We start from the raw sequence: 23,795 nt of genomic DNA on the forward strand, positions 1-23,795 counted from the left end.
TACGTCAGTGTAAATGCAGCCTGTTTTTGGAGATGCACACTAGGGACTACTGTGTCTGATGTGTGATTAGGTAGGACAGAATGATTCTACTGATAATCTGGTGCTGCCATCTAGTGGGGAAAGATTGCATTCTCTTTAAAGCTAGTATTGTATTGTAGAACATTTCCACTTCTAGAATTTATCATTCTTTTATGAATAAAGTTTTTTTTTTATTTATTATTTTTTTAAATAAATATCAATGGACAGTTTGTAGTCATATCTTAGTTCTCTTGATAAAATAAGGACTTTTCCTTCTTGTTGGCCAATATGTAGTGGAAATACCAAGTAAATGTTTTCGGTATCCATCATCTTTCAGTTCTCTTTTTTTTTTTTTTTTTTTTTTTTTTTAACTTTTTTAAGATGTTTATTCATGTGTTACTCGTGTGTGTATATACATATTTAACATGTTTGGATCTTCAGTATAATAACAACTACAAGGACCTATTTCCGTATATACTCGAGTATAAGCCGACCCGAGTATAAGCCGAGACCCCTAATTTTACCACAGAAAACTGGGAAAACATATTGACTCGAGTATAAGCCGAGACCCCTAATTTTACCACAGAAAACTGGGAAAACATATTGACTCAAGTATAAGCCGAGGGTGTAGTATACAGCCAGCCAGCCCCCATGTAGCATACAGCCAGCCCCCATGTAGCATACAGCCAGCCCCCATGTAGCATACAGCCAGCCCCCATGTAGCATACAGCCAGCCCCCATGTAGCATACAGCCAGCCCCCATGTAGCATACAGCCTGCCCCCTTGCAGCATACAGCCTGCCCCCTTGCAGCATACAGCCTGCCCCCTTGCAGCATACAGCCTGCCCCCTTGCAGCATACAGCCTGCCCCCTTGCAGCATACAGCCTGCCCCCTTGCAGCATACAGATAAAAAAATAAACTTAATACTCACCATTCGGTGTCCCCGATGTTCCTCCCGGCGGCTTCTTCACTCTTCTATCTTCTCTGGCCGGGAGATCGCGCCGCACACTGTGGTGCGCCGCTGTCGCCGCTGATGACGTCATCAGCGGAGACAGCGCTGCATCAGTGTGCGACAGCCGGCAGATTGCATGGGAGCCACCGGGACCTGCGACAGGGATCGGGAGCCGCAACGAACATCGTGGACACCGGAGGGTGAGAATTACATTTTTTTTTTTTTTTCCCATTAACTCGTGTATAAGCCGAGGCGAGGTTTTTCAGCACATTTTTTTGTGCTGAAAAACTCTGCTTATACACGAGTATATACAGTACTTACTAAATGTTAGTGACTTTGACAATAGGACTAGTCACACTAGGCAGAGAGAAAAACAAGCAAATGGCCTTTTTGTGGAACTTACCATAATGTTACACTGTGGTAGATTTACTGATCCCCGACAGTAGTTACTGTCCAAGCTGTGAATAGAAAGTCTAAAAGAACTCAAATTTCTCCAATAGCCCCCTGTACTTAATTTGGCACATTGGTAAAATAGACCTTTTACTACTTACTGATCACCTTCTGATGGCCAGAATTTGCAACCACAATTTTAAAGCATTGTCAGTGCACATTGCTGCATGTCACACCACCCTGTCATTTTTTTCTTAATGTGCTTATGGTGAAGGCCTTGAAGGGTTGTACTGTGTTCAGTGAAGAGATCATCTACATCATTGCACCAGAGTACTCCATGTCCAGCTACAATATTGAAATAAAAATGTATTTATCACAGTCCTGCTGCTACTTACACAGATCTCCAGGCCAGTTCCTAAACAAATATTTGGGGATCCATACCCACATTTAGTAATTCTTTTGGTATTTTATCTGTTCTTTTTGAGCCGAAACCAGGAGTGGAAACTTTTCTAGTGCTACAAACAAGCTATTTTCAGAATTTTGTCTAGGATGTCAAGTTGAGAAGTGTGTGTGTCCTTATAAGCAGGAGATTTAAATAGCAGTTTTTATTTTTTGTTTAAAGGGAACCTGTCATCTCATGTTTTCACAAATACAGCTAGTGACCGGTTCTCATTTGCAAAATCTACCTCATGTTTGTACCCGAGTACATGAAATCACAACAATATAGACAGCCCTTTGAAAGGGAAGCCGTGGTGCCAAGTCTATTGGATTGGGGACACAAAGGGTCATCTTGGAATGAACCAGTGGGGCTACTTCTTAAATCAACTTTTAAAATCATGCTTAGTAAATAGGAGTAAAGAGTTGGTAATATAGGAAGGAGTTCATAATGCCTGTCACCATATATTAACTAATTTGCTAATGTTTTTATTTCTTCAGAGTTTTCATACTCCAAGTATTCATACAGTGGCTGAATTCAATACAATCACTCTGTAAATGCCGACCACACATCACAGCATGAACTGTCTGTCATACATAATTATCCATAACCAGTATAACGTGTCGCCACTTTCTTGCTTGTGCTGCAGGCTGACAGTCAGGTGGACCAAATGAGGCAACATTTCTATGAAGTGTCGTTAGAATATGTTTTAAAAATTCACGAAGTTCAGGAGCGAAAGATGTTTGAGTTTGTGGAGCCGGTAAGTTTATGAAATATCAATTTTTATGTTATTGACAGATTCTGAATTTGTGTGTGTGTTTGAAATCCATAATCGCTTAATTCATTTAGTGATTAATTTGTGGAGTTTTGTAATTAAAGTGAAATTAACCTAATATGTTGGTGTTCATGTTCCTTTCATCAACCAGAAAATCTACTTTGGGCATACCGCTGTACGCTGGAGAGGAGGTGACCCCTCCATATAGAAAAGCTTTGCACACACTAGGAAGCATAGAGCATGCTCTGTACGCTCTGTGGCACTGTACCGCCGCCTTTGCCGTCTATGGGGACATATATATTTGCGGCCGCATATACGTCCCCATAGACGGGCGTCTGAATGTACCCTTAGGCCGCTTTCTGACGACCTTTAGAGGGACATATATCTGGCTGCAAACTTGCGTCCGGATATACGTCTCCGTAAACTGTCATGGTGCCGGGTTTCGGTATGGTGAGCACAGTGCAGTGGCCATATACATGCGTAACAATCTAACCTTATAGTGAGATGTAATTTGATTGTAGGAGGCAGAGTTTTTACCACTACAGTCAGCCAAAGAATTGTCTCTTTACACACAAATGTATCCTACCCCTACCCTTTCCATAGATAGAACATGCTCTTTTTGCTGCGACTCATACGGTGAGACACCGTAGTACTGTGCCATATACAATGCACTTCTATTGCGGTCGTAGACCAGATGTCATTCGTACGGCTAGCATGTAGCCGCCATAATTGGGCACGTGAAAGGAGCGTAACTGTAATTAAATGCTCTGTGTCCAGGGTCCCCAATAAGTAGATCTCCTAAATTCTGTTTCATGTTGTCTATAATAAAGAGTTGTTCTGAGACTGGGGGAGCTTGACTTCAGTGAATAACTCTCCACCTACATATATACAACAAATTTACACCTCACCGGAGAGTTTATTTTTAAGATGATGCCAGTGCATCATGATCTGTATGGTTAAGCTTGTATATAAAACAAATGATATGTTCAGACATTACTATGTCTGTCTTCCTATGCACTCCATGATTCACAGACATCACACAGATTGCACTAGGCTACCACATGCTAAGCTTGTATTTGCCCATTTCCACCTAGCAGGATACCCCTTGATCCTGGTGGTTTATTCTGCTGTGTTTGTTTCACCCAATGTAGTTCTGTCTTAATATACATGCAACATCCGCAAAAGAATAGTTTAAAACAGATGCAAAGAAGTAGAGAAGTTTGCAAATCTTTATTCTCCCATAGTTGAAAATGTCAATACAACACGTATAGTTTCTAGCGTATTTGCTTACAAACCTGATTATAGTTCAGGGAGGAGTTCCTGATACTTCTCCTTCTGTTTTCTGTTCCTTGCAGTGGACACTTATGGTAACACCCATTAAATATTATTGTCCGTGTAATGAAAAGTATTCATACAGCTTGCTATACACTCACCGGCCACTTTATTAGGTACACCATGCTAGTAACGGGTTGGACCCCCCTTTTCCTTCAGAACTGCCTCAATTCTTCGTGGCGTAGATTCAATATGGACCAAAATCTCTGAGGAACGCTTCCAGCACCTTGTTGACATGATGGCATCACAAAGTTGCCGCAGATTTGTCGGCTGCACATCCATGATGCCAATCTCCCGTTCCACCACATCCCGAAGATGCTCTATTGGATTGAGATCTGGTGACTGTGGAGGCCATTTGAGTACAGTGACCTCATTGTCATGTTCAAGAAACCAGTCTGAGATGATTCCAGCTTTATGACATGGTGCATTATCCTGCTGAAAGTAGCCATCAGATGTTACAGGGTACATTGTGGTCATAAAGGGATGGACATGGTCAGCAGCAATATTTAGGTAGGCTGTGGCGTTGCAACGATGCTCAATTGGTACCAAGGGGCCCAAAGAGTGCCAAGAAAATATTCCCCACACCATGACACCAACAGCCTGAACCATTGATACAAGGCAGGATGGATCCATGCTTTCATGTTGTTGATGCCAAATTCTGACCCTACCATCCGAATGTTCGATGTACTGTGTGTTCAGAGATGCTCTTCTGCCTACCTTGGTTGTAACGGGTGGCGATTTGAGTTTTTCAGCTCGAACCAGTCTACCCATTCTCCTCTGACCTCTGGCATCAACAAGGCATTTCCGCCCACAGAACTGCCGCTCACTGGATGTTTTTTCTTTTTCGGACCATTCTCTGTAAACCCTAGAGATGGTTGTACGTGAAAATCCCAGTAGATCAGCAGTTTCTGAAATACTCAGACCAGCCCTTCTGGCACCAACAACCATGCCACTTTCAAAGGCACTCAAATCACCTTTCTTCCCCATACTGATGCTCGGTTTGAACTGCAGGAGATTGTCTTGACCATGTCTACATGCCTAAATGCACTGAGTTGCCGCCATGTGATTGGCTGATTAGAAATTAAGTGTTAACGAGCAGTTGGACGAGCAGTTGTACTATATCAATTATTTGCAGTTTTCTAGATCTCTGCTTGCTGTTATACCATAGAAAGCTTCTATGATTACTTCCTGTGGATAGAAATGGGCTCCTTATAGAGTAATCACAGCTGTGTGTTATAAGGAGCCGAGCACCTGTGTGACATCACATGACCCAGAATAAGTATTTAGCCAGCGCTTGGTTAACCCCTTACCGCTCAGTGCCGTCAATGGGCTCCTGCTAGTAGCGCTCAGCTGCATTTAAACATCCTTCTGGGTGTCTTTCCCCCACGATCTGCCCCCCGCGCCATCTTCTGAGGGTGCCGATCGTTACTATGGCAGGACCCCATAGCATGTGCATAGGCTGATACAGCTAATAACCTGTAATACATCAGTATTGCAAGGTATTATCATGAACAATCAGATGCAAAAATTATTTTTCCCTCCATTAAGGTTTTATTTGGCAAATTTTGTAAAATCTAAGAAAACATATTCAAGTATGCTATCCCCGTAATTGTATTTACCCACAGAATAAAGATAACATGATTATTGGTCTATACGGTGAACACCAAAAAAAAAGGTAAAAAATCCAGTACAGAATTGATGCTTTTATACTCCTACCCTCAAAAAAAAAAAAAGTTCCTACATTTTCAACAATAGGGGATGCCAACACCAAAATGGTAAAACCTAAAAAAAGCCTCTCATCCCACAAAAAAAAATGGCATCACATGGCCCCAATAACGAAAAAGCGAAAATTTTATAGCCTACAAAAGGGCAACTGCAGGGCGCTCCTTCCCTACTGCACTTCGCTGTGCACCACATGTGGGGGGGGGGGGTCTCTGTTATGCAATTTCTCCTGAGTACAAATTGTAAGATGATTTCTCTTTTTTGATTTAAAAATGGAAAGTTTAAAAAAAAAAATCATTTACATGAAAACAAGGAAATGAGCACTTTTGAAAAACTCAGGTGTACCACACAACTTAGATTAAACCAATATGAAAAGATGTGGTCAGACTGGGAGGACTTTGCCAAAAAGTCTATACAGGCAGTCCCCGGGTTACATACAAGATAGGGTCTGTAGGTTTGTTCTTAAGTTGAATTTGTATGTAAGTAGAAACTGTATATTTTATAATTGTAACCCCAGCCAATTTTTTTTTGGTCTCTGTGACAATTGGATTTTAAAAATGTTGGATTGTCATAAGAACCAGGATTAATAATAAAGCTTCATTGTAGACACCTGTGATAACTGTTATAGCTGATTATTGTAGCCTAGGACTAAAGTACAGTAATTTACCAATATCCAGAGGTCCGTTTGTAACTAGGGGTTGTATGTAAGTCAGATGTTCTTAAGTAGGGGACCGCCTGTAGACCTATTCACTCATTGAAAGCTCTCTGCATAAGTATATAGGCGGACCAAAACTCCACTTCATTCTCTGATTCATGTACTCAAACACAATTTTGAAAGATGCCCAAAGGGACCTGTTTCCTTTTCACTTTACTCTCTACAGTTTTTTTGTAAAATGATTTATACAGCTTTTTAATAATTTCCTACTTTTTTTTATTGTAAATGTGTTGTATACATTTATCTGCTCCCCTTTTTCTGTTCCGCCTACTTCTGTTCCTTATTTAAAAATAAGATATTTACAGTAAAAAGAATGTGATATTGGAAAATTGTATAATTTTTAATCATAAAAACCATAACATTTATTTGTTGGAACGGGAACACCCCTTTAAGCCTCCATGTTCCTATTCTATCTGTGCCATGATGTTATTTGTGGTATGTGTAGATGTACTACTGTGACAAGGTGTTCCTCACCATCCTCCTGCTTTCATCCCTGGTTGCTACATCCTTGTCTACTCTCCAGCCTACTCTCTTCTTCAGGTGATATTTAGAAAACTTGTTCTTAAGTGACCATAGCAAAAAAAAAGCACAGCATAAATTTTTTGAATTGGTATCCTAATCTTGAGAAATAAAACATTTTAAGGCTGTGTCCCTTTCTGTCTGGGCTCCTATGTTTTTTTTGTTTTATTTGGATTTTTATTTTTTTTTATGTACTATTGAAAGCTCATCACTTAAATTTTTATATAGGTCACTTTGAATGGAACATGAACCTGAGAAATATTCTAAGCTGGGATGACCCTTAAGCTTTCTTACTGTTTGCACACATAAGAGCTGCCCTTATTATAGAAGTAGCATATAACTAGTGGAGTTTCACATGGTTTTTAGTGCAGGAAGTAGGAGTCCGAAATGTATTTAACATGTGGCTTAGGTTTTCAGTTCACATGGATTTAGAGGCTTAGATCCTCTTTTGCGCCCCATTTCCTGTTCACACAAGGGAGTACACTGGTTTATACCAGTATACAACACTACTATAAATAGCTGGCAGATTAACAAAGGCCATTAATTATGTCTATATGTATCCGGTTACTTACTGATAGCAGGAAATGCACATTCCACTGAGATTTTCCTAGTAAACACATGAAAATATAAGCTTGTGAAGAGCTCTTGCAATTCAGAGGAACTCTCCAGTAAATGCTTGATGGCACCTAGGGGAAGGCTAAGTCTTGCAGAGTTGAACCATGGACCCATTGTGCGGGGCATTTACAGTCGGTATTGAAGGCACAGTTTGCTGCTTTGAACTGTTGACATAAAAATACATGTATGTTTATAGTATGATATTTGAGGCAATGGCTTTTTTATTTGCTTATGTTTTGTTTATTAAAAAAAAAATTCATGAAATAAAATGTTAGAATTTTCTTGTTTTCAGCTTCTTGCGTTTTTGCAAGGACTTTTCACTTTTTACCATCACGGCTATGAGCTGGCCAAAGACTTCAGTGATTTCAAGACACAGCTAACCATCAGTATCCAAAATGTAAGCCGAGCTAACCCTTTCACATCTGTATTGTTTTATGATTTAGTATTTATCTTGGTTATTTAGACAATTGTATGACGTGGTCCAAATTTGTGCCTTTAATTTCTGTCATTATTATTAATGGAAATCTACCATCCAGTTTACTGATACTAGATTGTCTTCAATTACCTGCTCGTCTTGTTTCCTAGGGGATGGTGTAGTGTTTCTCATGTTCCAGAAGGGCCGGACTATTCAGAAATTCACGTTATAAAATATGTAAATGAGCCAGAAGCACTCCGGCTTCATCACTCAAGCGCCTCTCGGCTGTGTGCCATCTTTCAGTTTCTACTAGGGTTGTACCAATGCCAGAATTTTGAGTGCGATACGATACCCAGAAAAGTATTGCGATAGTCAAAACCAATATGATCCATTTGGAAATGCAATGGAAACATCTGGGGGAGGTATGCGCACATACGCATTTCCTTTGAAACACATGAGATCAGTAATGGTCAATCGGTGATTTGCCAGGAGAAGCTTTGTAGTGTAGGTGTAGTATATGTTTTGTGATGGTTATCCTGGTAATGTTGATACAAAATACTATACTAAAGAGTATCATTTAGGGCTCAAGTAGATGGGTGTTTTTGATGTTTGTACGCTATCCTTTTTTAATGGAGGGCAAACTGGCCCACTGTTTCCTGTGGGTCTGTTCATATGTCCATATTTTTTTTCACAGATGTGCAGGCAGTGAGAAAATTGCAGCATCCGTTATTTTGTCTCACATGTGGCCCACGTACATCCATAGAAGTCAATGGATCCGCAAACAAAATGGACGGCACATGCATGACATCCGTATGCAGAGTGTTATTTCTTCAAATGTTGCTAGGCAACCAATGGGGGGACAAGAAGTAGATTAGAAAACCCATCAGCTTTTTTTTGCATATGTGAAAAAAAAACGGATGGCGTACAGATACAATATGGACTGATCAGACATCACGTCCGCATTTTTGGCAGATGAGCAGCGAACACACCCGTCTGAATGAGCCCTTATTTTTTTGTCTTGTACATTTTTATTCCTTTAATTTAACTGTATTATATGCTTAAAATAGTATAATCTCAATAATAATGATACTCTCCATAATAATAATAATAATAATAATATCTCAATACTAATCAACATAATAATCATCTCAATGATAATAATCTCTGAGAAGATCCCTCTCCATATACCAGTGCACGGAGCTTGTGTCACAATGTAACAGTGAAGCTCTTGGTTACATAAAATCCTCCCATAGACAACCACTAAGCCCATAGCCTAGTCTAGTGGATAGAGGCGCGGTCCTGTATTTCTATATATGGACAGATGGTGATATATCCCTAATGACGTGGTCCCTGCTCTGCCACAAACCTAACACATCTACACAAAAGATTCCCTGCCCAATGTCTCCTCTGCAGACAGATACAAGGAGTATATACAGTGTGTGGAAATCATTCAGTACCACAAGTAACAGAAACCGGGTATTGAACCGCTCTGGCTTTGAAAGTATCGCATAAGTACCGAGATTTCGATGCATTGTGCAACCCTAGTTTCAACACACCCCTATTCTGTTAATATACCTGGACCCTCCTGTCTAAGAGACATCACCAGCAGTCTGCAAGAGGAGCAGGTGGGATCGGGCTACAGGGGTGCACAGTCCCTTCTCCTTCTTCCCTGCATGCTTCTCCCCCCTCCAGGCGTGCAGAATGCCAGTGATGTCAATTGCACTGGCGGTTCCAGGCATATTAAGAGAATATGGGAGTGCATACATTGGAAGATTGGCTTATTTACATATTTTTCTGAAGAATCCAGCCTTTCCTGAACATGACAAAAAAGATTCCATCATGGATCAGGACAGGGTTCCATCAGGCCTATAGAGAATGTAGGAAATGGCTAAAGCCTACATTCAGAGGTGGGAACTGCTGGGCTGTTCTTGGAATTATGGGGTCACAGTAGTCTGAACCTAATTTATTTGTCCACTATCCAATGCATACTACAGAAATGCCATTTAAGATTTTCATGGTTTGTCTTTGCTGTATGTTATAGACTCGGGATCGTTTTGAAGGAACAAGGTCTGAAGTCGAAGCTCTGATGAAGAAGATGAAAGAAAACCCTCACGAACAACAAACTTTTAGTCCTTTCACAATGGAGGGTTACCTGTATATACAGGAGAAAAGTGAGTAAAGCATTCACATACAGGCCACATGCTTTTCAACTTTGATAATAAGCAGTGTAAATTAGATATTGTTTTATATGGCTTAGTTTGTATATTGAAACTTAAAATTTACCAATCTGAAGCATGAGTGCAGAGTTGGGCAAACCATTTTTTTTATACTTTACAGTTGTACCTTAAAGAGAACCCGTCATGCAAAATAACCCCCCTAAACTAACTATATAGTCATAAACTGCCATTAGAGAGCATTGCCTCTATCCCTTCATTGTCCCTCTACATGCCTGTAACCCTAAGCAATGAGGTCCTAAAGCTGTATGCAAATGACCTGTGAAATGACCTGTGAAATGTCCAGTGAAGCATTAGCTGTCCACCTTATTCATGAGTGGGAGGCACAGCCACACCCCCAGTGCATGACTGACAGCCTGTATAATGATGTGAGGCTGTATAATGATGTGCTTCCTGGTGCTGGCGCCCCCTGCAGCCTGTGTGTGCATGTGTGTGTGTTTAGGAGAGATACAGCAGCTCCAGGCAGCCATGTTACAGCAGAACATGTCAGATTCATGTGTAGCTGATGTCTGTGTCTCTCACCTGTATATTAGGAGGATGCAGCATGTCAGCAGATGCAGCACACACACCAGCAATGCTTTACTATACATTACACACAGACATGAGCAGGGGGAGGAGAGGGAAGGGGGAACAGGAGTGACATCACTGCCTCTGACCATGTGACCAGCCTCATTTACATAATAAAGAATAGATGATTTTACAATGATTAATGTATGAAATAACTAGATAAAGGCTGGGATGGGATCCTTGTGAGCTGCTCCAACAGGTAGTAGTGACAGGACAAGTGACACAGACCTGATGACAGGTGTCCTTTTAACTTCAATAAACTTTTTTTTGAAGAAACGCCCTAAATTTTTCATGGAAATATATCCTTTTTGCTGAAAGACAACTTGTAGATTATGCAGTAGAGTTTATTCCTAAAGTAATATCCTACTGTATTCACTAAAATAGATTTGTTGCTTCATTGAAGGACACTTTGGAACATCTTGGGTGAAACATTACTGCACCTATCAGCGGGATTCAAAGCAAATCACCCTGGTCCCGTTTGACCAGAAATCTGGGGGTAAAGTGGTAAGTGAAACTTTATTATTTTGTGGATTTGTCTACATTTTATGTGCATATCTGATTTAAAGGAAATCTACCAACTTATTTCATGCATTATGAAGCAAACATACCTTGAGAATTCTGTAGTTACACTGATGCAGGATCATATTTTGTTTAATCCCTGAGCTGAGTGGTTTTGCTGAAAAAAGAACAATAAAATTCAGGATAATGAGGCTCTGTTGCTCCTTTGCCTGGCTTGCCGCTTCTTTTCTTGCACTGCTAGATAATTATGTATTTAGTGTGTTGTGCCTGACAGGCAGAAGTGATCAATCTCTGCACCATCTCCCAGTTTCTGTGTAATTGTTTTTTTTTTCAGCAAAACAAGATATGTTCTGCATCAGTGTAGCTAAGATTTCTCAAGGTATGTTTGGTTCTTAATGCATGAAATTAAATGGTAAATGTGACATGTGACCAGATTTGACCACCCTGATTAGCAATGCCTGCTGATAAAGGGTTACAAGTCCTCCCCATATCACCTATAATTAGCTGCCAGGGGGGCATCTTAGTTACAGACTTTTTTCTGATAGGCAAATTAGATTTTGTGACTCAGGTCTGGTATCTCTAACTCTTCTCTCGCTCAGGCCGGGATTAAACCACACCCCAATATTTTGACTGGCAGCTCTGGGTCTTTTCCAATCACTGCTCTGCCTCCTTGTACTTGGGGAATGTCTACGGACATATAAAGCCCTATGTACAAATGGGAAATATTGTCAATTTCTTTACACCGTTCCTTGTGTTACGTTCATGACATGTGACCAGTGACCACATCACAGGTCCATTAACCTTCTAAGAATAGCAAACTGTACCCTATGTATGTGATCACATTAAATCACAGCAGCCTCCATGGAGGATGGAAGGGAGTAGAAGACTATGGAGGCTGCTGTGACTTCATATGGTCAGATACATGCATGGGGTTACGGTTTGCTATTGTTAAGAGGCTAAAGTTCCTGAGATTATGTCACTCTGGTCACGTGACATGAACTGTGACAAGTAAGGAGACATAAGGCATGGGGAGGATTAGATGGGAGGGGCCGGCCTAGCAGGACACATCCCTTCTGGTAATATAAGATAAAAGGTGATTTGTGTGGATGTAAGCGAAAGATATTTTTAGCTAAAAGAAGGAACCTGTAGGAACTCTGTAGGAACCTGTCACTGGCTGAATATGTTCAAATGTGGTGACAGGTTGGTAATGATGTTGGTCCATTTGGATAAAGTTTGTTGTTCAAGGAGATTTGGAGCTTGACCTGTTTATTGTAAGCTCGATCAGTGATGGATTCAGATTAGGGCTTTCCATAATTTAGGTCACATCCTCACACCTCTAGAAAGTGTTCCAGTCCATTAATTTCTCAGATGTGCAATAAATCACTAGTATGTAGTAGATAAGGTGGCAGGGATTCGTTCTTCTATTTCTTTAGAAGATGTGATACATTTAGTCTTCCTATTATTTAACAATCTGGTAACTAACCTCTGCAGATGCATTTACCATCTTACTCCCCGTAGTCCATGCTTTCCATACACGGCTGGCCAGTGACAGTGTGAGGTTTGTCTGTTCATAGCACATTTTTCTTATTTGGTCTTCTCTCGGTACTAGGTGACCCGTCCGTTTTTATGAAAACAAATAATAATTTAAGAAGAAGGGGGGGAAATGTAACTCAGAATAAACCTTTGTGGCGCTGCCTGAATGACTAGGGGCAGATGCACATGAAAATCGGACGTTTGATTCTCATTTTTTTAGAATGGACCGCAGAGTGCTGCATTTCATACAATGGGGCACATTTACTTACCCTGTCACTGCAGTTCACAGAAAGTGCATTGTCCGTCTATAATGCACCGTGCATCGATTCACTAAGATCGTGCGCCCGAAGTCATGAATGTTGTGTCGCTTCCCCACTCGGGTCCGACAGAGTTCACCATCTTTTTGGTGCATGTAAGTGCTAGGGCTTGCGACACCATTTCAAAGTTAAATACTGCGCTCAGGCTGAATTAGTCGGACCGTCCAACGGCAGTCCCCGTAAATTGTGTTGCATGGAAGCCGGCGCAGCTGCGCCAAAAAAAGGGTTGCATGTGCCACAATCCCCCCCGCACACACTTATTAAATACCTGTGCAAGCCGTTATAGCCCCAAAAATGGTGCACAGTCCAACAAAGTGTGTATGAGCCCCAATATTTTTTAATCGGTGTCCAATGATGCCCCGTTAACCCTTACAGGACTCTTCACCCTAGCTACCTTCACTCCAGAAGTGATAACTTCTTTTTATTTTTACGTTTACAGAGATGAAAGAGGGCTTGTTATCTGTACTTTTTGGTGGCGCAATTTGATATTCCATGCAATGTATTGGAAAGGTGGAAGAAGATTCCACATGCAGTGAAATTGACACACAAAAAACCCATTTGTGTCGTATTCTTGTGGGCTCTGTTTTTACGGCTTTCATTCTTTGCTCCAAATGACACTTCCTACACAGACTGAATATCTTAAGCCTGTGGCCCGGGGTACTGCACTTTAGCAGCACAAGGGCACACTGCGGGCATTTCATCTCTGTACGGGATTGTGTTTTTACGGTACCTGCTGGCGTGTGAAGTTATATCATTTTGGGACCTATATGACTGTTTGATCACTTTTTATTTAAATATTCATGGTTGGAAAAATTTGAGATCCCGATATTTGGGCGCTATTTTCTGCTATGGTGTTCAAGGCCGAGAATATTTTTATATTTTCATAGGTTTATGATTTTTACTGTGTTTTTTTTTTTTAATTTTTTTAATATGTGTTCTAGGGAAATACTAGATATCATATATCACTGTATTGCAGTATATAGCAATTTTACTGATGATCTCTAGGCTGCTATGGCAACCAATCGCCATTGGCTATACAAGATGGCGGTGCCCACAGGCAGCAATGTTGGGTGCCATGGTCGATCACGGCAGTTTGCAGGTTAACTTTCGCCATCGTTGCCAGCATCGACCTCGGCAATAACAGGCGGGTGTCAGCTATATTATACAGCTGACACCCTCTGTTAATGGAGAGCGCTTAGCCTGGTGCACGAGGGGTTAATGGACTGTGTGACCAATCAGCTAAAAAGTAGAGTATGTTCTAGTCAGTACCGCTTTTCATGGATCCCTCATAGACTATAGTTTGACAGTGAAGGACAGCTGATATGTAGGGGTTTGCTGTGGGTTGAACCCCCACCAAAGTGATATTGAGGATCTATTCTATGGAAATGTTCCTAGTATCCATTCAACTCCCATTCAAATGGTGCGTCAATCTCTCATAGTATAAAGCATACAATCTAATATACAGCAATATAATACAACGCATACAATCTAAATTACATGCTGGTAAAAACTCATTCATGCTCAGCTAATTATTAGATTATTATTTTTTTTATCTTTAGGGAGAGGAAGAAGTTGTGTTCTTGAAGTCCTGCATACGAAGGAAAACGGATTCTATCGAAAAGAGGTTTTGTTTTGATGTTGAACTTGTTGATAGGTAAGTGTATATGTGTCAGGGGAGTAATGACGTGCATGCACAAGCAAAGGCCAATCCATGCGTTCAGCCTGTGCCCTCTATGACATTAGATGGTGCCATTGCCTTATCGCACAGTGTTTGCGGGCAGCGCACACCAATGTGTCTCTGCCTGCATAGCTGCTGGGGCAGTTCCTATAGCCCCTCTGTGCTGCAGGTTCACAGACTATGTTGCATTGTGGAGGAGCACTTCCAACCCCCCTCCCACTGTGTGCTGAAACGTTATGTGCTTCACTGGGATTACATCAGATAGAGGGAACGGAGAAGGGAGCACAGGAGAAGGGTGAGACAGCGTAAGGGGCTCTGGGAACCCTCCAGTATCCCCTCAGGCTCATTAGCATAGTTTTAAAAGTTGATTTTAGTAGAAAGAAGGCAATGGATAAGGGGACCTGGACATTTCATTATTAAAGGCAGGCGGCTGAACTCTTCATGATTGAAGGGAAGCGGCTGGGCTGTGTATATGAGTATAGCTCTGTGGTAGCATATATGTGTATTATTAAATGTGTGCCGGGAGGGGGGGGGTGCCTGCAAGAGTTTAGGTGTATGGGGCCTCAATCCACAGCTTGCATTGGGGCCCACTGGTGTTTTATCTTGATAAACCTTAAGTTTTATCCAACTGCTGCCAGTGGAAAGAAGTGTTCTCTTCTAGTCCAATCTCTCTCACCCACCATGGCAGGGTGCTCTGGGCATTCACCATATACAGATTACCTTGTATAGGTGTCTGGCGAGATATTCAGCTGTCACAAGATCAAGCCCTACTTCATCAGTTGAAACTCCATCATCCCGAATGTGAAAAATGGCTATGTTTATCTTGTTTGCTCATCGTTCAGGCCCTGGTGTAGCACTAAGAGATTAAGGAAGCTCACATTTAGTTATAGACATAGTCATTGTGTGACATCTGCCTGTCAATCATTGAAGTGCAATGTGGCTGTGACCTGATGTGACATTACAGCCTGCCTTCTTCGCATGCTACTCATATAACTTTCCTTACAATGTGCTATAAGTATCCTGCCCTATCCCATATTGTATTTTTATTGTCCTAGGAAATAGTTTGAGAGAAGCTCCATACTAAGCACATGTCCTCTACTTTATAAAGAGCTGGAAGTAAAGTATATTTAGCCAAACATAGTCTGGAAATGGAATTTAAAGCGAAAATGCTGCCAACAAGATGATGTGCGATCTATATAGGGTGTAACAAAATAGTGGAGTATCTCATGAAATACACATTTGATTGAAAAACTAAAAATATGTGTCAAACATCTTGCAAAAATCTATCCAATATTACCAAACTTGGAGGCTAACTTCAAAATCTTGAATGGGACCCCAAATTTATTTATTCAAATTCGGATTCCCCAGGAAATATTACATTCATTTAACTTTGTTTTATTTTCAGTTTTGGTGACAGATGTCGCTGTAATTTGCCAAAATTAAAATGTATGCAAAAAATGTTCGGCTGTATCCCCTGAACCCTGGCACCATTAGCCAGCAATTGGCGCATAGAGCAGTGCGTACACGGGGACAAGATAGGACATGTCTGTGGCCCGGCATGCAAACGTTTGTGTAAATGCAGCCTTAAAGTTGTACTAAAATATTTAGATTTTTATGTACAACTTTCTATTTGTAACTTAAAGAGTTGATTATTCCTGGTTCTGTTAAGCATCCATATGTATTGGCATCCTTATATCATATTAAATGGGAAACTCTCCTGTTTAATATGACACCAATTGTGTTTCTAGGTACCAGGGTTCAGGGCAACATGGGCAAAGAGTTTATATGTTCTCTTCGTGTTTGTGTTGGTTTCCTCCTGTTTCCTCCCACCTTCCAAAACATACGGTTAGATTGTAGATTGTGAGCCCCCCCTTGTGGACAGAGTCTGATTTGGCAAACTCTGTGCAGCGCTGCGGAGTCTGTGTGCGCTATATAAATAATTATTTTTGTTATGTACCAGCCAGTAGCCCCTGCAGTTGGCACATCCCCTTTATATTGGAAGCCTTACAGGCTATGCATTTTGAATGAATATTTATTTTCTTCTCTTTAATGTAATATTAATGCCTATGCTAGTTGAAGCAATAAAGAAGCGGCTGTTCACCACAAATCTAAAAGGCCAATTGATGTATTTTTAAAAGGTAGATTGTATATAGGGCGGCACGGTGGCTGATTGAGTAGCACATCTGCCTTGCAGCACTGGAGTCCTGGGTTCGAATCCCACCCAGGTCAACATCTGCAAAGAGTTTGTATGTTCTCTCCGTGTTTGCGTGGGTTTCCTCTGGGTACTCCGGTTTCCTCCCACACTCCAAAACATACTGTTAGGTTGTTTAGATTGTGAGCCCCATGGGGACAGGGACCAGTTTGACATGCTTTGTACAGCGCTGCGTAATCTGTGTGCGCTATATAAATAAAGAATTATTATTATTATTATTATTATTATTGTAATTCTGTCAGCCCAGATGTCTGGAATTCCTTAACCTTGTTAATCTGTCAGACTGAGCTGTATAATTCACATTTCCCACTAGATGACAAAGACTGTGTCCTCAGTGTAGTGTTGGCTCCAGATCTATACTCCCACAGTCCCAACTGTTAGCTTCCTTTTACTAGTAGCATCTAAGGACAGGCGCTTCAAAACATGTTATGTCACTTTTGCCAATCCACTCATGACATCTTTGTGGCAAAGAGAGTTTTTGTCTGTTTGCTATTTTATGAACTAAAAACTCCTTTGATTTATTAGTTTTGTATGCATTTATTTTTTCCTTTATCTCTACCACAGGTCTACTACATTAACAATGCAGGCTCTTTCAGAAGATGACAGGCGGTTGTGGATGGAAGCCATGGATGGTAGAGAACCCGTAAGTATCCCTGATAAATTCTTGGGGTTGTGTATAAAGGAGCACCCTGAGGAACGGCAAATATGAACATGTTTACATATTTATTTTCTCTTCATAAGAACTATACAACAATAGAATAAAACCATTGGTATTTGCTTTTGCTTTGATATTGATCTTTTTGTCACTGCTGGAGCTAACATTTCCTCAACCGACTTTCTTATATGCTTAGTTTTTCAGTTCTTTGCTGCATTAAGAGCTCTGCTTGCTGTTCGTAAATTAAAGCGCATTAAAATATGACTAGAGATTAGCGCCAAACTAGAGAGACTGCTGTTTTGGAGTCAGTTCAGATAACAGTATTGGCTGGGTGAGAAGCCGTAGCTTTTGGGAAACGCTGGTTCTCTATTGAGAGATCTTGTGGATGTTGAAAGTCCTTTGTTGCATTCAACACTTTTTTTTCTCATAGGTTGTTGTGTTTCTGATTCTGTTGTGGCCTACTTCCTAGTCCAGCGACAAAGTTGATATCACTCCCTGTATTGGGTTACTATTTTGGAGGAAATAAACAATAGTTTACAAGTTTCTGTCAATGAAAGCTTTATTCATTTACATTTATAATCTGATTCCTACATGAAGAATAAGCACAACGGAGGACCGGCATATGGGCAGGAAGCAATCTATTTACATACAGTAATCCAGACATAGCAGTGTTAAAATATAATTTGGGAAGTTTTGAAGATCAAGTTAGATTCTACTCATAAGAAGTACAGTTCCAGTGGCACATTAACTAGTACCATATATAATTGTAATGAAAAGGCCTCAGATACAACAACTCTTACGTGCTGTTCCAATGTCCAGGTCATTGCGTATCATTTCTCCATTTTCAAGAGGTGGTTCTCGGGGGAATATTGGACAAGCAGGACAGGGCCTCAGTACCTCTGGATAAGATGTCCCCTATGATTTGCCAGGACAGCATTTTCCCAGTGAATTTCGCTGCTTCTAAAGGAAAGACTCTGTTAGGTCAAAGTGCTGCATATACGCCGCGATTATTACATTTAGGGATGTAGTTTGAAAACTAGGGTCAATTGTCGGTTTTATTTTTTTAGGTTTTCTATTGCCCCTCCAAGCCTCTGGATTTGTTAGCACATTCTTTGTAATTCTCAGTTCAAAATTCTCACCATATCACTTGGATAAATTAGCATGGTGTAAAATGTGGTGTTGTGTTATACAAGTGGTGTGCATTCAAAAATTATGGTCACCTATCGGATTCCCCTCTGTTTTGTACCACTAGGGCTCTCCAAATGCATCTTGACACATGTAAAAAGATTTCTGTCAAATTTGGTTTCTAAAAAGTAAACATCCCTGTTTCTCTGTGCTGTGTACTTGTACAACATTTTATATGCACATGTGGGGCAATTCTACACTCGGGGGGGGGGGGGGGGGGGGGTGAATCGTAGTACACTATTTTGGGGGTTGTTTTATCTTTTTATCCCTTATGGCTTACAAAAATTAGTGGTAATTTCCTTTTGGCTGCCTAATTGGATCATACAGGGAGAAAATACACATATTACACCTTGCTAAATTCTCCAAGGGGTGTACTTTCCTAAATGGTGACACTTGTTGGGGTTCCCCTCTGTTTTGTACCACTACGACTCTCCAAATGCAATTCTGACACGTGTAAAGAATTTCTATCAAATTTGGCTTCTAAAATGCAAACATCCCATTTTCCCTTTTGAGCCCTACTTTGTACCCATACAACACTTTATATGCAAAAGTGGTGCAGTTCTGTGCTTAGGAGAATTTTTACACACTTTTGGGGGGTCGTTTCATCCCTTGTGGCTTACAAAAATTTGGGGTAAAAGTGACTTTTTTGAGAAAATTTCACTTTTTTTTTCCTTTTTGGGGCCTAACTGAATAAAACACCTGTTGCGGCAAATACACATATTACACCTTGCTAAATTCTCCAAGGGGTGTGCTTTACAAAATGGTGTCGCTTTGTTCAGGTTCTCCTCTGTTTTGGTAACACTAAAAAAAAAAAAAACATTGTTTGAAAAACAATGCCAAGTTACAGCAGACATATGGAAAATGTTAGTCATATCACCAAAATAACTTGATAACCAACTTTCCAAAACACTTGAAAATGGTTCAAATGGTTCCAATTTTCAACCAACATGAAATACAATGTGTCACGAAAAAAAAAGTCTCAAAATCAACTAGCTATGTAAAAACGATCCGTAGGTATGACCACTTATAGCAGTGATGGCGAACCTTCTAAAGCCCCAGTGCCCAAACCTCAACCAAAAGCCACCCATCTATTGCACAGTGCCAGCACAGCAATTTAAGCAGTAATGTATTTCTCTTTGTTCATTGACAACTTTTGTTCATTGACAACCCGGTTGAAAGGAGGAGGGCAAATTCATCTATCATTGTAGCAATATTCTGCAAGCAGAATAGGTTCGCCACCCCTGACTTATAGTGACGCAGGGCAAATTTCAAAGAGTCGTGTCAGGAAGGTGCCAAATGGATAAGTTGTTTAAGGGGTTAAGACTGTGTTTCTCTGCTATGTAAAGTAAAAAAATAGGGATTTTGGCAGTGATATTAATGATTCGCATGGCTTACGGTTTTCTCTTCGAGACATAGTGTATGTTGGCCACTAGATGGCAGGCTGACGCAGAACATGGAATACAATTCGTATTCTGAATGTAGAGAAAATGAAAAAGAAATCGAAAAATTTGTTTCCCCTCAATTTCTGTCCTGTTGGATCCTGATGTTTAGACTGAGTCGTCCCAAATTGTTTTTCTTTTGTTTTGTCTCTTTTGTCCCCGCCTTCAACCTCTCTCTTTGCCAAATCTAGACACGCCCACTTGGAAAGGCGACTTTCTGTTTTTTTCCAGCTTGTCTTTCTGCTCCGTGTTTATGAAACGCTGAATCCAAGCACATGGCAAAGGATAAAACAGAAAAGCCACCGAGCAGCTTCTGAATGTCCCCTCAGTCTGGCTGCATCAAAGTGCTGGGCTTTTCAGGAGGCTTTAATTTTTTTTAGCCATCGTGACAGGGAAAAGGGCACGAGAGTAATATAGCAGGTCCTTAGGATTAGTGTCAAGTTTACACAACATAATAAAATGAATTTCAGCCATGCTCTGCTGAGCACACTCCATCTGTTCAAAGGTAAGTCAGATGGCTCTGCAACGTGAAGCGCGACATCGCCAATCCTACACGTTACCATGGTGATTACTATGGTCACGTTAATAAATCTGAACCCTGGTAAAGGTTTTAGTTCAGCCTCTGGAGAACTGCAATGGCTGTAAAATGTTGTACTTGTCCAAATTAAGCGTAAAACAGGCTTTTTTTTTTCCTCCGAGGCTAATGCCTTATAAAAAGACGCTGTGATGGGATTATACCATGTCCGGACATCTATCTAACCCAATAACAGATGGAGAGAAATTGATGTAAGATGTTACATTAGGCTTTATGCAAAATATTTATCACACTCATTTACAGGCATGAAAAGATTAGCAATAATATCATGCTCATTTTATAACCTGTCATTGGTAAAAATTATTCAAACAAGCCCCCTTTCTGCCTGTAAAAATGACTCGTCTCAGGTAAATATGACTCTTCTTAGACCATTTGCATAGGGCTTTATTATTATATATATATATATATATATATATATATATATATATATATATATATATATATATATATATATATATATATATATATATATATATATATTTTTTTTTTAATATATAAACAAGTAAGAATCTTTATAAGAGAGTGGGTGCTAGAAAGGATTAGCAGCTATTAGTTTAGTCATGGAAAAGCTGGTGACGGGTTCTCTTATTATAGTATGAGAGTACATTGCTTTGCTATTGCATTGATGGCTGATTGGTTGTGGTCTGTCTCAAGTGAGTCTGTTTAAGATATCGAGTTCATAGGAACTAAGACCCTGGCTTATAATTTCAATCAGTCATCAACACTCGCATGCTCAGGCAAGCATACATGTGTATGTGTAATCCGGAGGAATAGCAGTCTGATAGCTATTCACTGCTTAGCAAATTTTCTGCACAACAATGTTCTTTGCCGGCCTAGGGGCTATTATCTAGGGGCTGTTATCTAGCCCCGTTATGTCTTACCCTGCACATATTCTAGCCAAATATACAGTCATTCTTTTTATCTTGCAATGAATGAAGGAGGCCATAGATAATTTATATAAGATTACCGCAGTCACTGTGCTTAGATCTGAGTAAGTGTCCCTGGTTTGTCATGATGGATTTTGATGGTAGATTTCCTTTTTTATTGGTATTTTTCAGAATTTGGATATGAGCCTTAGAATAGGCTAGCTAGAATTGGATAGCTGAGACCTTGGAGCAAAAAGTACACTAACATGTCCAGTAGACAGTATATTACATTAACCCTCTAGCTACTATCCCTATACATTTTCCTTATTGCTCTCCTTGTTGATATGTGATGATGGTCCCTCTACTCCTGTCATTCATAGGATACAGCCTTGTATTTTACTACATGTGCCAGCTAAAGATTACTCCCTGAATGTAAGCTGCTTATTGATATGTGATGATGGTCCCTCTACTCCTGTCATTCATAGGATACAGCCTTGTATTTTACTGCATGTGCCAGCTAAAGATTACTCCCTGAATGTAAGCTACTTATTGATATTGAACTTGGTTTTGTGAGAGCTTTCATTCAAACTTGCCAAATTTACTATTTTAAAAAATATATATATATTTTAGTTCTCTTGCATTGAAAAATGGATGATTTGGAGAACAAAAGGGACACTGCAGTAGGTGGGGAAACCAGTCCTGTGGCACCCATTGTATATACCTTATTTCACCAACACCGTATGGGACAACTTAACTAAAGGGCTGTGTGCCCGTTTTCTGTCGGCCTTTGCACGTTCTTTCGAGTGTAAACTGCTTGTACATGTATTTAAGAAATGTCTGCACCACAAATGTGTCACATGTGATTGTTTTGTGGCGCAAGCACCATGTGACACGAATTAGGGGTGTTCCTGTGCAGAGTCAGACTTTGCATGATAAATCTGGTGCACAGTCTGTCACACGCCCGATGTTAAAGGTGCACCAAAAAACTCTGTCAAGCCAGTGCAGGGAAGCAACATATTCATGATCTCTGGCGCACCGAGCATTATACACAGGCAGAGCACTTTTAGTGCACATTCTTGGTAAATAGTGACCCTATTGCTATGCTGTTGGCCTGGTTACTACTAGGTGGCCATCTGCATGTACTGTCTATTCGAATAAAGAGATTTTCATCTCCTTGCCCTCAAATGCTTCACTGACCCATAATGAAAAGTCCTATAAAAGGGAAAAAAACTAGTCCAGTTCTGTAGCTCACAGGAACACAATGGTGTCATCTGAAAGATGAGATACTTATCTTTTTAATATGATACCAAAAGCATGTTCCCAGGTGCTATATAACCGAATATATGTGCATCTGCAGTGGCTCTCCCCTCTGCAGCCTCATATCCGCCAAAACATGACTCTGCTTGGCTCATTTTCACATGACCTTGGATGTGATCTTTTTGTAAGTAAAAGGATTAGGTTTCACCTAAGAGGCATTTCATACCGTACCTGAGGAGGCTACAAGGTTAATGGGGTAAGATGTGGGTGAAGGGTTCTCGTTACAGTAGTACCACATATTAAGATCTTTGTTTGCTGGGTGTTTCACTGTGTTGTGAGCTGCAGTTATGTGTACGGTAGGTAGTCATTGCCTCATGAAGCTGAGCAGTCTTTCTGATCTTTCAGATGTTTGTGTAACTCCGTGGTCTGATCTAACCAGAGGAAGTGTTACATGTTTGCTGCCTTAAATGCTTTAAGCTCTAAATTCCTACTTTTACATTCATCACCAATACAGTACTTGGGTTTTGTGGTTTTCTGCACAAGGAGACAAAGCTCCTTTATGTGGGAGAAAAGACTGCCTCAGTCTGAAAATCTCTCACAACATGTTTAACCCTCCTCTGCTTGGTGCAGGGTCCTATGTAAGGGCCTAGATTGGTTTTGGGAAGTCTTGGAGATTTCATTTGTGTCTTACAGGAGGCGCCCGCATTAGCTGCATATATGGAGGGGTGAAATCTGGGGAAGGAGGGAGAGGGGTACTTGTCTAATACATCAAATAAATATAAATGTAATCCCAAATCTACATTTTCTTTCCTTTTGTGCCATCTATTGAAACTGAAACCCTGATCTGTA

The 23,795-nt window shown here is 40.5% G+C and overlaps 1 protein-coding gene across 4 annotated transcripts in view; it reads left to right on the plus strand.

Annotated features, from left to right (window-relative positions):
• The window catches only part of ARHGAP26 (Rho GTPase activating protein 26), a 202,397-nt gene that overhangs the window by 55,959 nt on the left and 122,643 nt on the right, over positions 1–23,795 (plus strand). For all 4 annotated transcript variants that reach the window (XM_072146118.1, XM_072146119.1, XM_072146117.1 and 1 more), the window contains exons 6-11: positions 2,446–2,556; positions 7,767–7,871; positions 9,931–10,060; positions 11,094–11,194; positions 14,619–14,713; positions 17,514–17,592. In XM_072146118.1, coding sequence (XP_072002219.1) covers positions 2,446–2,556; positions 7,767–7,871; positions 9,931–10,060; positions 11,094–11,194; positions 14,619–14,713; positions 17,514–17,592 — 621 coding nt within the window. The remainder of the gene's footprint in view (positions 1–2,445; positions 2,557–7,766; positions 7,872–9,930; positions 10,061–11,093; positions 11,195–14,618; positions 14,714–17,513; positions 17,593–23,795) is intronic.

This window comes from Engystomops pustulosus, chromosome 4 (assembly GCF_040894005.1).
Source record: "Engystomops pustulosus chromosome 4, aEngPut4.maternal, whole genome shotgun sequence".
Taxonomy (NCBI): Eukaryota; Metazoa; Chordata; class Amphibia; order Anura; family Leptodactylidae; genus Engystomops; species Engystomops pustulosus.